Below are 12,706 nucleotides of genomic sequence, written 5' to 3'. Positions count from 1 at the left end.
TTGACGGAAGGGGTAACTTGATCCATTTTGCAAGTACAAGGACTTTATTGATCCAAAGAAAAGATTAAGAGCTTTTTTGATCAAAAGAGCAAAGTACATGGACTAATTCCGTACTTACCCCTAAGATTAAGAGAATACTTAAAAAGATGGACAGATAAGAAAATAGCATTTAATTTTTCAATAAATTATTTAAAAACTGCGCGCCTAATATTTTGCTCCACTTTTGACCGTGGTAATTCTTTTTTATCTGCGCAGGGTGATTGGTGGATAATTTATTTACAGCAGATATGATTGGTCGCTTAACGACATGCCACCTCAGTATTAACTATTTAACTCGCGAGCCAGAGAGTGGCGTTTTCGTATTTTTGCTCAACTTGGACTGCGACAGCTTCATCTTGTTCGTCGTCGACACCAATATCTCAGTCATTCATTCTTTGTCCACCAGATCTATATATCTCCGTCTCTCCAGATTGTTCCGACTAATTCACGACGATGACGCCTCACAAATCTAGGACATGGGCTCTCGTGCTGCTTATGATCTCTTCCATTTTCTTCGACCCCTCCATGTCGAAGCACTGGGCGGCCAAAAGAAGACTCATGAGAGAGAAAGTGCGTGGGATGTAAGTTTATCCCTGATTATGTCCCTCTTCACGATTCGACTTTGATGCTCTTATCGAATTTTCTTTTGTTTGGGCTTTGCGAGTTTTCAATTCTATCATATTTGACTTAAACTCTCTTTTGTTCCATCTGAACTTTTTGTAATTGTAGTTATTAGGATTTGGTATCTTAATACTTATTTTTATCATCAGAGTTTAAATTATAATATGCAACTATGTGGATTGTGGACTACCTAGTTTGTACATTTGAATTTGTTTATAACACTCATGATGATATTTGCCCACCATGAATTTGGTTGGACATTCATCAACTATGTTTTGCTATCAGTGTGAGTCTGGTACTTCTTGAGGTATTAAAATCTTGTTTACTTTTTAATCTTAAGAATACTTAGTTTTCCACCCACATAACATTATTCAGGCAATTCTACTTTTTTCTTAGAGAGTAAAAGTTCCATGGTTGGTCTTAAAAGCTACCTAGAGTGCCTTGTGGATATGGGATGTGGAAAGCTCTTAGAAAGGTCCATCAAGGCGGGCATTGAGAAATGTGTCCATCAAGGCAGGCAATGAGAAGTCGTTAAGCTTTTGGCTTGATGCACTGGTAGAAACAGCTCCTTTAATATCCCGCTTCGTGGATATTTTTTGTATAAGAAGCAATAAAGTATTAAAAAAAAATTGTCAGCAAATGCAATGAATTGGGAAATGATACATTTGATGCATTTTGGGTGTCAATTCATAAAAATCTCATTAATAAGGACAGGGGGTGAACTAACTATGGAAAAATACCAAAAGAGGCGTTTTTGAAGTCAAAACTTACAACATAACACTTGCGGAGGACTCTCGAAAACGATGGGGATGACTTCTATGATTGGAAGATCTTATTGGAATCCAGAATTCCTATGAGGGTCCTTTTGTTTAATTGGTAGTCTTTGTGGGTAGGAATCTTGATATTTAATAATAGGTAAAAAATTACCGTGCACAATATTGCCACAGTGGGCGGGGTTAGGGACATGCAATATGTATACATACTTTACCGCCATATAATATGTGGAGAGACTATTTTCAGGAATTGAACCTGTGACCTCTAGGTTGCAACCCTGCAACTCTACCACATGATGTATTCTTCTTCTTCATTGCTCTTGGTCTACAAGAGTGTTGGATGATGGGTTTTTATTGCGTACTGGGTAACTCTAGGAAATCAAAATGGTTCCATAATCCATAGCTTGGAATATTTGTTTGGAAAGAAATAAGCAAGCCAGTGAAAGCAAGCTAGTGACGGTGTTGAATGTTAATTAGTCCTTGCTCTTGATGAAGGGATTAAAAAAAAAGTTTGCAAATCCATGTGAGACTGTGATTTTGACATATGTTCTTTATTTGATATTATGATCTATCCTTTAAATTGTGAAGCTTTTAAATTTTTAGAGACGCTAACTTGGTGCTCCCTTAAGTTATGTTCTCTGTTCAGAGAACTAAAAAGCCACTTTATCTTGAAAAAAAATTATTCGCGAAAATGGTTGTTTGGATGTATATATGGTAAGACAAACTATCAAATATGAAATTTGTTGTTAGCAAGTAGAGGATGATGTACTATCAGCAGACACGTTGAGTTAGATAAATTAAGACGTTCTGGTTGAAATGTTTACAATGTTAATGTTATAGATATTATTTGAGAAATTTGATCTGATAATCTGCAAGTAATAAAGAGTGGGCAGGTAGACCTTAAATCGTGTGCGTTGGAGTGATTATGTTGCCCTTTATGGAATTGTAAAGTAAACAACTCAGTGTGCAAGGCTTCCGCACTCGGCGGGGTCAGGGACAAACGAGATGTATGCAGACTTTACTTCCACATAATATGTGGAGAGACTGTTTCCAATAATTGAACAGAACCTTTACAGAATTGAATGGAAAAATAATGATTTGTGTCCTTGCCTCAACAAATTTGCCATGCAGAGTTGTTGAGTTGAGAAGAATTCTGACTCCATGGTTTACTGCTGCTGATGGAGCATGCTGGCAGCGGTATTTAAAAGTGTATAAGAGGCATAAAAGCCTAATTCTAATGTTCAAGCACTAATATGGCATGCTATGGATATGGGTGTCTTAATAGTCATTATTGAATCTTAGTTTATGCTTTCCTAAGGTAGTTTACTATTGGGTCAGTTTCGAATAAGTTTCCTCTAATTTTGATTCTAGTGTTATTTTCATAATTTACAGAATTATTGGAATTTCGAAATTTGTAGGAAAGAGTCTTTTTATTAATCTTTTATTGTGTTGACTCAAGCCCTAGTTGAAGTTGCAGTCCTATTGCTTATCAGTTTACGTTTTGAAGCTATTAATTTCCTTCATAATAAAGTCCTAATGACACTATGAGTTAGACTCGGATTATGAGTTGGTCTTATAAATAGCTATGTAATCTATTTATTTTGATCAATGTATGAATCTAAAGGTTTGAGAGAATTTGTTAGCAAGTGATTTGCTTTCCGATTGTGTGATGCAATCAGCAATCTTCCTTTGGTGTGATGCTGAGGAACCCTAGGTGTGATGCTTAGGTTATGAGGTTATCTTTTCTTTTCTTCGTTTCTTCTACTTTTCTTAAAACTTCAGACCTGATTCTGCTATTCTAATCACCAATATCATAACCTTTAGTTGCTGATCTACATAAGAACTCTTCTAAACGGGGATTGCGAAAGTCGTCCTACGTCAGCTGCACTTTTCTATTTGGATATGATATGGGTTCCTAAGCGCAAATGCAGTGGGTGATGTGGAAGAGAAAATGGAACTTAGCTGATGAAATTCCTTATTGTTGAAGTTTTCTTTTTCTACTAGACCAATTGGACATGGAGAAAATGTTTTTCATTTCATTTATTGCTTTTACATTACAGGTTCTACCATGCATATGAAAACTATATCAACCATGCTTTCCCGGTCGGTTCACTTCCCTGCCAATTGCTATAGTTTTCTATTAAATAATTTATCTGTTTACTCTCAATCACGTAGTGGGTAATTTTCAATTTCGTCACAGCATGATGAGCTGAAGCCTCTTACCAAAACTTTCACCGACTCCCTTGGTGAGCTTGGAAACCTGAAGGTAATTATTTACCAATAGAGAACTTGATAGATCATAGTTACAAAAGGACTAATGATGATCCATCATCTCCTGCACAGCTGGAACACTTACCACAAGATTACAATGGTTCTGCTCTCACACTAATTGAATCATTGTCCAGGTATGACTCGCGATTTTAAGTAGGTTTATCTAATCTATTCATCGCTATTTCCATGGAAACTTTACTACTGCTTGTTGTATTAGTTTCTTTTTAATGTTCTGGTGGATTATTGTTTGGACTCAAGGTTTCACTCTCTCTCAGCCTTGTCATCCTCGGTAACAACACGGAATTTGAAAGGGCAGTTCTCTGGCTTTCTGAAAGTATAAGATTCGATGTTGATGCAAGAATAAATCTTTTTGAGGTATCTACTATAAAGTGTATTTAAACTTTTAGTTGACTCAAAGGTCGTGTTATGTGGCTTGAGATTTAATAAGATTTGTGGCCAGTATTACTATTAACTTTGGGCTTTTTTACATCTGAAGCTTTAATGGTGATATTTCCACTTGATTTCTATTGTGTAGTGCAACATAAGAGTTCTTGGGGGGCTTGTCTCTGCTCATATTCTTGCCACTGATTCTGCAAACAGATTGATTAAAGGACATTATAAGAATCAGCTGCTTATTCTGGCAGAGGATTTGGGGCGACGCTTTCTACCTGCGTTTGATACACCAACTGGATTGCCGTATGCATGGATTAACCTGAAGGTACTTGCGAAAAATGTTCCTAACTTTAAGAATGTGTTCTTTTTATTCGAATTAACTTAGTATATGATATCCAGCATCTCTTATATATTCTGTTTAAATTCAGGATGTCGTATTTGTTTCAAAAGACTAACTTTAGCTTCCTATACTCATATATTCACAAAAGATGTGAATACTATCTTATGTATTATGGATCCAAGATTGTTGTACTAGAATGTGTATATTTGAGTTATAAGTAAGAATTGGAAGAAACAAAGAAGAAACACTGTCCGGTTTTCATTAATGTTCTACCCTAATCAAAGTTCTTTAGGCTAAATGTATGGGAATATACTATATCTTTTACTTCCATATTAATGATTTTCTTCAGAAAATAAAATAACGAATCAGATAGGACTCTTACTGTCCATGATGGTTGAAGGATTTCATCAGTCTTCATTTGAAGTTTTGAATGAAGCTTAGATTTCAGACACAAGAGAATGCTTCTTGTTTATTTTTGTGGCGTAGATTATCGGAAGGGATTTGGCAATTTCATTATTCCAATTAAAATGCCCGAGAGTCTAATACTCTATCCATGAGCATAAAACAAGGCCCGAGGGCTGAAGAATTAGAAGTCCCTTCTAAGTTCTAAATGTACTGTGGCCTTGTCGGCATCTTTGTGGACAAATGGCATTGAAGCCATTGCTGGGAATTACTTACATCATATTCTAAATTGACATTTCTTTTCTTTTTTCTCTTTATAAAGTTTTGCGAAGTATAAGCATGTTGCATTGTTTTGTTTGTAAGAAGGATATATGACTCCGCAGCAATGCAAAATTGTATGGGCAGTATGGAGTCATGAAGAAAGAGACTACTGAAACAAGCACATCTGGCTGTGGTGAGGACCCATGTACCTTGTTTTAAGAAGAGGCCATAATAAAAGTTGTGCTTTACTGAGATTGGCTTATTTGATTTGCCTGGACTCAGGGTCCTTGATTCTTGAAATGGGAGCATTATCACGATTAACTGGTGACCCTAGATTTGAGGCTGCAGCTTTACGTGCCCTTCGTAAGTTGTGGAGCATGCGGAGTTCTTTAAATCTATTCGGAACAACACTTGATGTGGTAACTGGAGAGTGGATAGAGCATTCGTCTGGGATTGGTGCTGGTATGTGCTTTCTTGGCTTTGACATTCTTTAGGTTCTTATCAGCATTTCATGGAATTTTTTAGTCTGTTCAAGCATCTTAGCTTTAGTTACTGCAGATACTCTAAATTTTCAACCTTCTGATACCTTGGTTGTGCATGATTGCATTACATACCAGCAATATCCCTCTCTTCCTCTCTGTTTCTTAACATTGATTTTTCTGATTCTGGACTGTGCAAAGCTTCTCTCAGGGGTTGATTCATTTTATGAATATCTATTCAAAGCTCACATTCTCTTTGGGAAGGAGGAATATTGGAGAATGTTCCATACTGCTTATCTTGCTGTGCAGAAATATTTCAGGCACGGTCCATGGTATTGTTCTGAGCATGCATCTCCCAGTATAATTGAACTCGACTTTAGAATGTTTTCTCTTGGTCAATTGTCCTCCTCTATTGGTGCTCGTCTTAAAATTCCTGTCAGGAACTTCACCGAAGTGTTTGGTTGCTTCACTTGGTATTGCGTTCAAAATTTACTTAACGAAACAGTTTCAATAAACCTGTTTCTTCAAATAAACTAAAGGTGCTATTGTTGCCACTTGTTTGATTCATCCACCTTGACCATTGCTTTCTAATACATTACTTAGCAGGCGTTGTTTTGGGGTCAAATTTTTTGTTCAACATTGAAAAATCTACAATCAGAAAGAAGCTGATTAATACGAAGTTTGATTATAATGTCGTATAATTCAGATAGGATCTCCCTAACATATGCCCTAATAGCAGCCATTCAATGAATTAGTCTGACATTATTGACTGTCTGCAAATGAAATGGTACAAATGGTTGTATACGAGTTTCAGCTGCCAATCTAAAGATGTGGACAAATACTTTTCAATTTATCTCAGATTGTTGAATTTTAGTGAACTTGTGTAGACTCTCTTGGCTGCCTAGTTAGACTGTACTATCACGCAGATGTGATAACTGGGTACTTGGATAAGGAGATATTGTGAGGAATTATTACAGAAGTGGTTGCAGCCATCAGGAAACGAAGTCCTGGGAATTATTTTTCAAAATTGGAGGAGTGAAGCATTAACCCTTTTGTTAATGTTTGTTCTATTGCTTTTTCCTACCTTGGTTAAATTCATTCCCTTTTCAGCTTTAAATTTCAAAGCTTGTTGTCACAAATAGACATTGCTTATCTATAAATGGTACTCATGTATGTTCTCCTTTAATAATATTTACACTTGACCACTTCTATCCAATATAAAATAACATCTATTAAATTCTTAAAGGACAAAAAAGAAAACTTAAATCAATTCCTGACCTAATGGTTGAATGTATTCCGAAAGTAGAAATACTAGTCATTTGAAGCAATCTACTATTGTCCAGGTACCATGATGCTGATATGAGGACTGGAAAAGCAACTTACTGGCAACTTACAAGCCTTCAAGCATTTTGGCCTGGTCTGCAGGTATAAGTAGCCAAAGTACTTGAGATATTACTTAACGATACATTGCATCTTGTCGATAATATTCTGATCTATATACTTGAGCTCTTATTAGGTTCTTGTTGGGGATATTTCAGCTGCTAATTCTTCGCACCGTGAGTTTTTTAATGTGTGGAAGAAATTTGGGCTGCTGCCAGAAAGGTATCATGTTTTTTTAAGTTTCTGTGAGCTCCATTATCAGTTGCCACACCTAATAATACCTTTTTGGATTTGTTTGGTTGGTTTTATCATATCAATTTAACTTTATTTCTTCCACTAATTTTTTTAAGAAACTTTATTTAATAAGTAATAAGATCTCAAAATTTTAGGTATTTGTTGGATCATCAAATGATACACCCAACGGAGAAGTATTATCCTTTGCGCCCTGAATTCGCGGAGTCGACATTCTACTTATATCAAGCAACAAAAGGTATGCTGTTATGGCGACCTTCTCAGAAAGTCAGTCATCCTCAGCTCAGCCTTTTTTTTTCCTGTCTAATATTCTGCTAATTCATTTTAAAATGTGTCAATGTGATATTTGGCATCCACAACATCCATTACTTGTGCCTTGGTTGCATTTGACAGGTTATTTTTCCTTAATCCTTTTTGAATTCATACATTTGGTATCTGGTCATTCCGCAAGTGAAGTTATTGACTTACAATATTAAATATTCACCTGAGAAAAGATTAATTTATTGGGTTCCTTGCGGCAACTTGGTCTTAGAGGTTGAGGCTTGACACTTTCTCGCATCCAACAAGGCCAAGCACGATTTTTTGCTCTCAATTCTTCAAATTACTTGTTGGTTAATTTGGAAAGAGTGCAATTCTAGGATCTTTCAGGACAAAGAATGCTCGATTGGGTTTTTTTTTGGATAGTTGGCTCTCTGAACTCAAGCTTTGTTTGAGTGGTTCTTGTTCTAATATTTTCGCGAACCTTAAACCTTGATTTGTTTGTTCTGTGGGTTGCACCCCCTCGGCGCTGTTAATAAAATTTTTTCTTTCAAAAAAAATGGAGAAAAGATTAATTTATGAAAAGTGAAATTTCTACTATTCTAACAATCATGTATGCTTCGAGCAGAAAAACTGAGGAAGGCAACTTATATTCATGCATGCTTGTAGACCCACAGTTTTTCAGATTATTTTAAATTTGATTATATCGTAATATACGTGATGTGCATATTCAGCTGATCTCCATCTTTTGTATTCCTAGATCCATGGTACTTGGAAGTGGGTGAATCAATTATTGATTCTCTTTGTTTATATACCAAAGTAGAAGGAGGCTTTGCAAGTATCAGAGATGTAACAACCATGCAATTGGAAGATCATCAGCATAGTTTCTTTCTTGCCGAAACGTAAGCTTTGCTCTTCGCCCTCTAACCCAGTCAATAGCGGTCGCCATGCAAGTGGCTATATCTTGCAGCCACAAATTCATTGTTTTGAGACTTTTATGTTGTATCTGAGATAGTATCTTTTGTTCTTTAGGTGCAAATACTTGTATCTTCTCTTCGATGACTCATTTTTGGTTGATGAAAACTACATTTTCACAACCGAGGGTCACCCTCTTCCAGTGTTGAGTGATTGGCATGAGAGGCTTCCAGAGGCTTATATTCCAACGAATTGGACTTCCGTCAAGGTATTGCTTCTCATCCTCTTTGATGATATATCACAAATAAGATCGGTCTTTTCCTGCAACTTGCTCCCCGATTCAATTCAAAATTACGAACAAATTGAACTTCAACAAAACCGGCAATGCATTGTTTATTTCCTTGAAACTTAATGTGTTCTTTATTTTTTGTTTCTGTAGGTAAGTGGGGAATATGGAAGGCGATACTTATTGATTTTAGTTACAATTTAATACCACTATATTTTGCCATTGAGTGAATGATGCATATATCAAACCTGAGACACATAGGTTGATGGATTTGCTATGGTGCAGAGTGGAAGACAAACAAGACCAGCAAGTGCAATGTCTTTACAAGTCTGTCCTGCTACGACCTTGAATTCCGGAGGGCATGGTGGCCAGAAGGCTGAGAGTGCTTGTCACGTCCTTGATGCTCGTAGTGACCACAGGTGTTTCAGTGATGAAGAATGCGGAGTTGATGCAACCAATTGTAGACGAAGATCATGTAGCATCCCTGGCTACTGCGGGCTATGGTTACTTACATAATACACACACAAGTTTACAAAATCTTTTGTAGACATAGACAAGGGGAAAAAACAGGGAAAATTCTGTTGTTCAAGTAGCATTTGCAGAAAAATTTCCCGGAAAGATATTTAATTACACCTGTTGAAAGTTGAAACAGGAAAAAAGAAATACAGCTTGCAGTTCTTTGTACTCTGGAATGTGGTGTCTGGGGCTCTGGTTTTTTCACTCAGGGTAACTGATGGACAAAATTATGGGTTTGGGCTAGTTTTGTGGAAGGAGGGATAGGATTTTTGGATGGGCTGGACTTAATTGTGAATAGAGGGCCTAGGTTTTTGGTAACAATGACAAATGTCCTTGAAATTAAAACCACATGTTGACAACAATTATAAAAAAAAGGAAGAAGAATTAACGATGCTAATTCCTTTAAGTAAGAGAAAATGAAGGAAAGAGAGTTAGTTTTTTTATTAAGTTAGCAAATAAATTAGGTAATTGAGGTTTGTAAACACTCTAGGTAATTGAGATTTATAAACACTTGTGTCGGTGTCACCATAAAGATGGAGTACAATAAAGAAAAACAAGAAAAAAAATTGAAAAATATAAACACAAAGACAGTCATTGTCGGACACTCCTAGACGACACCGTATTACACCGGACAATTGTCAAATGATTCCTTACTCCATCGGTCTACGCCGAACAATAAAGACTGAACAAAAAAGCCAATACACAAATTACAACTTGGATGTAGAACAAGAATTTTGGCTTTCCTTTCAACAAAAGAGGTCGATCTCCTTTAGATTTGAAAATCTCATCACTAGAAAACCGGATATATGTCTTCGGAGCACACTAAAAACGTCGATGACCGGTGATCCGTGAATGATGGAGGAGATCTATAGTTGGAGAAGAGAAAACCCAGGGGAGGAGGAGGAGGAGGAGTTAATCAACCATTCAAGAATTATATTTTTATTTTCATCAGATACATCTATGGTCTTTTATTACAAAGTAATCATGGAAATAAATTTGAAAAGATGATAATTATTGAAAAGCAATCGTTGAATTAATTAACTAGTTAACTTGGGACAAATCATGTTAATTAAGAAGTTAACTTGAGGAACATGCAAATGCCAACATCAGAAACAATTATCCCGACATTGAAATGTCATGGATTAGCAATTTGTTTGGACAACTCACGAAGCTACGTCTACGCCATTGTGAATGAGACCACAACCACCATCCTCTTGGGATCATCATCATCATAATCATGAATAACCAACCAACCAACCAACCACGCACGTGATGATCCACAGTCACAGAAGCTGGACAAGACCATACAGAATCTCTTGAGTCATTGTGGGTCCACTTTTAAACAAGTTCCGTTGATTAAAAAACCATACGTACTAACTAAGACTGTCCACAACAAATACTCTTAACATATTGTTTGTACCACAATTGAGCCGCAGACGTCAATCACTGTGTCAAGACGGGCCCCACAATTTGCAAAGGACGACAAATCTCCTGGTGACAAGTGACAGATGGTGGGCTTTTTTTTTACACTAACAAGTATTCGTTTTGCAGGTTTTTGTTTGGTTGTTAGCCTGAAATCTAGGAGGCAGTTTCCAAAAACGAGGATTGTTTGAGATGTAGTGTCGAAAAGGCTACATATCAGGGAATGTGGTCGTTATTCTTTTCAAAAGTGGTTCGTTGAGAGATAAATGAGATTTCAACAAGATTATCTCAAAGAGAGTTAAGGAGAAACAAAAGTTTGTTAGATAAATGTTCTTGATTTTTCTCAAATTTGTTCCAACTAAAACACGACGCCACGAAACTCAAGCCACATTCATCTTGCGTATCAAAGAAGAACACATTTTTACACGACCTTTCGTGCAGAAGCATCAACAGAATGATCATTGTTAGCCATGTTCCCGTATATATATACAAAAATTCTCCTCTACATAGGCAAGCTTGGGCGTGCTGTCGAGCAGCTGAGTGGCGTGGGGGCTACATCTCATAAATCCTACATCACCCAGCAGATGAGGGGAAGTGCAGAATATAATAGGCCAAACTCTCAAACAAGTAACAATTGGTTTTCCTTAGAGTGGTGGCACCAAATCTCATAAAAACTCTGCAGTTAAGCGTGCTTTTGCGAGAGCAATATTGGGATGAGTGAACTCTTGGAAAGACAAAGCCATGAAAGCCAGTTGGGCCCAAAGCGGATAAAGTGTTATTGGACTTGAGGGGGCGGATTGTTACAAAGAGAGTCTTGGAGAAACAACAGTTTGTTAGCTAAACGTCCCAGTTTTCTCTCAAACTTGTTTCTAGCTGAAGCACGACTCCATGAAGCTCAAACCACATTCGTCCTACACAACTCAGAAGGTTACATTTTTACATGATCTTTCGTGTAGAAGCAGCAATGAAATGATCGCCATAAGCCATGTTCCCATATCTTCGACCATGAAGCCTAAAGACTCGTGAAGCAGAGACTACCACGACTTCCAAGAGAGTTCATTTCCTCTTTAAAGAAGAAGCACGATCAAAGAGATGCTGCTATCATCCCCAAGTTCAAGAGAAGATTACGGTTATGAAGTCCACTAACCCAGTCACTCCAACAGGCAACAAGAAAGCGATTTTATCACGACCCCCCATGATATCCCACGATAGATACCTGAAGAAGAACAGAAGAAGTGTCCATCACTTGGCACTATAAAAGGCCACTTTTCTTTTTATTTAGCATGACTCGACGCCAACTAGTACTTAGATTTATCTTTTTAGCCTTTGCGGTTATGTTTTAGTTTAAGCTTGCAAAGCACGCCTACATCCCAGGATGTATACCTTTTCAATAAAGATCTTGATGCATTCCAGTAATGCGTTGTTTTCCATTTCATTCCAATAGAAACTCTTTTCATTCCAGTGATAATCTATTGTTTTCCTGCTTTTTTTCATATTGACACTCTAGGTATTTTATGTCCTTTTCCTGAAAGGCAAATCTTGAACCAGTAGCCTTGTGTTCTCTTACTGCACAATCTATTTGGTATAGAGGTCAAATTAGGTGCAGAACCCTACAAACAATCCTATCAAATCTTTTGGGCTGACAGCAAGCCTTGGTACACCTACAAATCCAACATCCATATTCACAAAACTCTGTTCCCAACAGTCAGAATTATGAGAGCTCCTATCTAGAGCAGAAGATAACCAACAGTTTGATATGGTTATAATCATGCATAACTAATTATATTTTATCAGACTTATCGTTACCAAACGATATATAAATAGCAAAAAAAATTCAGGGGTGTTATCCCTAAACTCCCGCAATGCCTGCTCATTATGTATCTTGACTACGTCCATGCATGTTGACAAGTGTTAATGCATTATTATAGGGAGTTAGAATTTGAATTTTCTAATTAAAGGAATTCATTCTCAACTTATTCGACTGTCTATAGTGTATTATTATAGAGAGTTAGAATTTGAATTCTCTAACTAAAGGAATTCATTCTCAACTTATTCAACCGTGAACCATAGTTTTTAAAACCGACCCGTGCATCGAACC

The 12,706-nt window shown here is 36.9% G+C and overlaps 1 protein-coding gene across 2 annotated transcripts; it reads left to right on the top strand.

The window, feature by feature from the left end:
- Positions 1 to 354: 354 nt before the first annotated feature.
- On the top strand, positions 355 to 9,357 carry LOC119987471 (alpha-mannosidase I MNS5). 2 transcript variants are annotated; one of them, XM_038832395.1, is made up of 15 exons: positions 355 to 620; positions 3,494 to 3,536; positions 3,634 to 3,699; positions 3,777 to 3,838; positions 3,980 to 4,079; positions 4,240 to 4,422; positions 5,245 to 5,293; positions 5,383 to 5,562; positions 5,791 to 5,911; positions 6,923 to 7,004; positions 7,096 to 7,181; positions 7,349 to 7,449; positions 8,230 to 8,371; positions 8,502 to 8,652; positions 8,956 to 9,357. In XM_038832395.1, the coding sequence occupies exons 1-15, from the start codon at positions 493 to 495 to the stop codon at positions 9,184 to 9,186; spliced, it is 1,725 nt and encodes a 574-aa protein (XP_038688323.1). In that variant the 5' UTR covers positions 355 to 492; the 3' UTR covers positions 9,187 to 9,357. The 2 variants fall into 2 exon arrangements, with proteins under 2 accessions (XP_038688323.1, XP_038688325.1); XM_038832397.1 differs by lacking the exon at positions 3,494 to 3,536 and having other exon boundaries at positions 360 to 620.
- The last annotated feature ends 3,349 nt before the right edge of the window (positions 9,358 to 12,706 follow it).

This window comes from Tripterygium wilfordii, chromosome 20 (assembly GCF_013401445.1).
Source record: "Tripterygium wilfordii isolate XIE 37 chromosome 20, ASM1340144v1, whole genome shotgun sequence".
NCBI classification, from domain to species: Eukaryota; Viridiplantae; Streptophyta; class Magnoliopsida; order Celastrales; family Celastraceae; genus Tripterygium; species Tripterygium wilfordii.
Note: the sequence above shows the minus strand (reverse complement) of the source record. Positions and strands in the feature narration are given on the sequence as shown.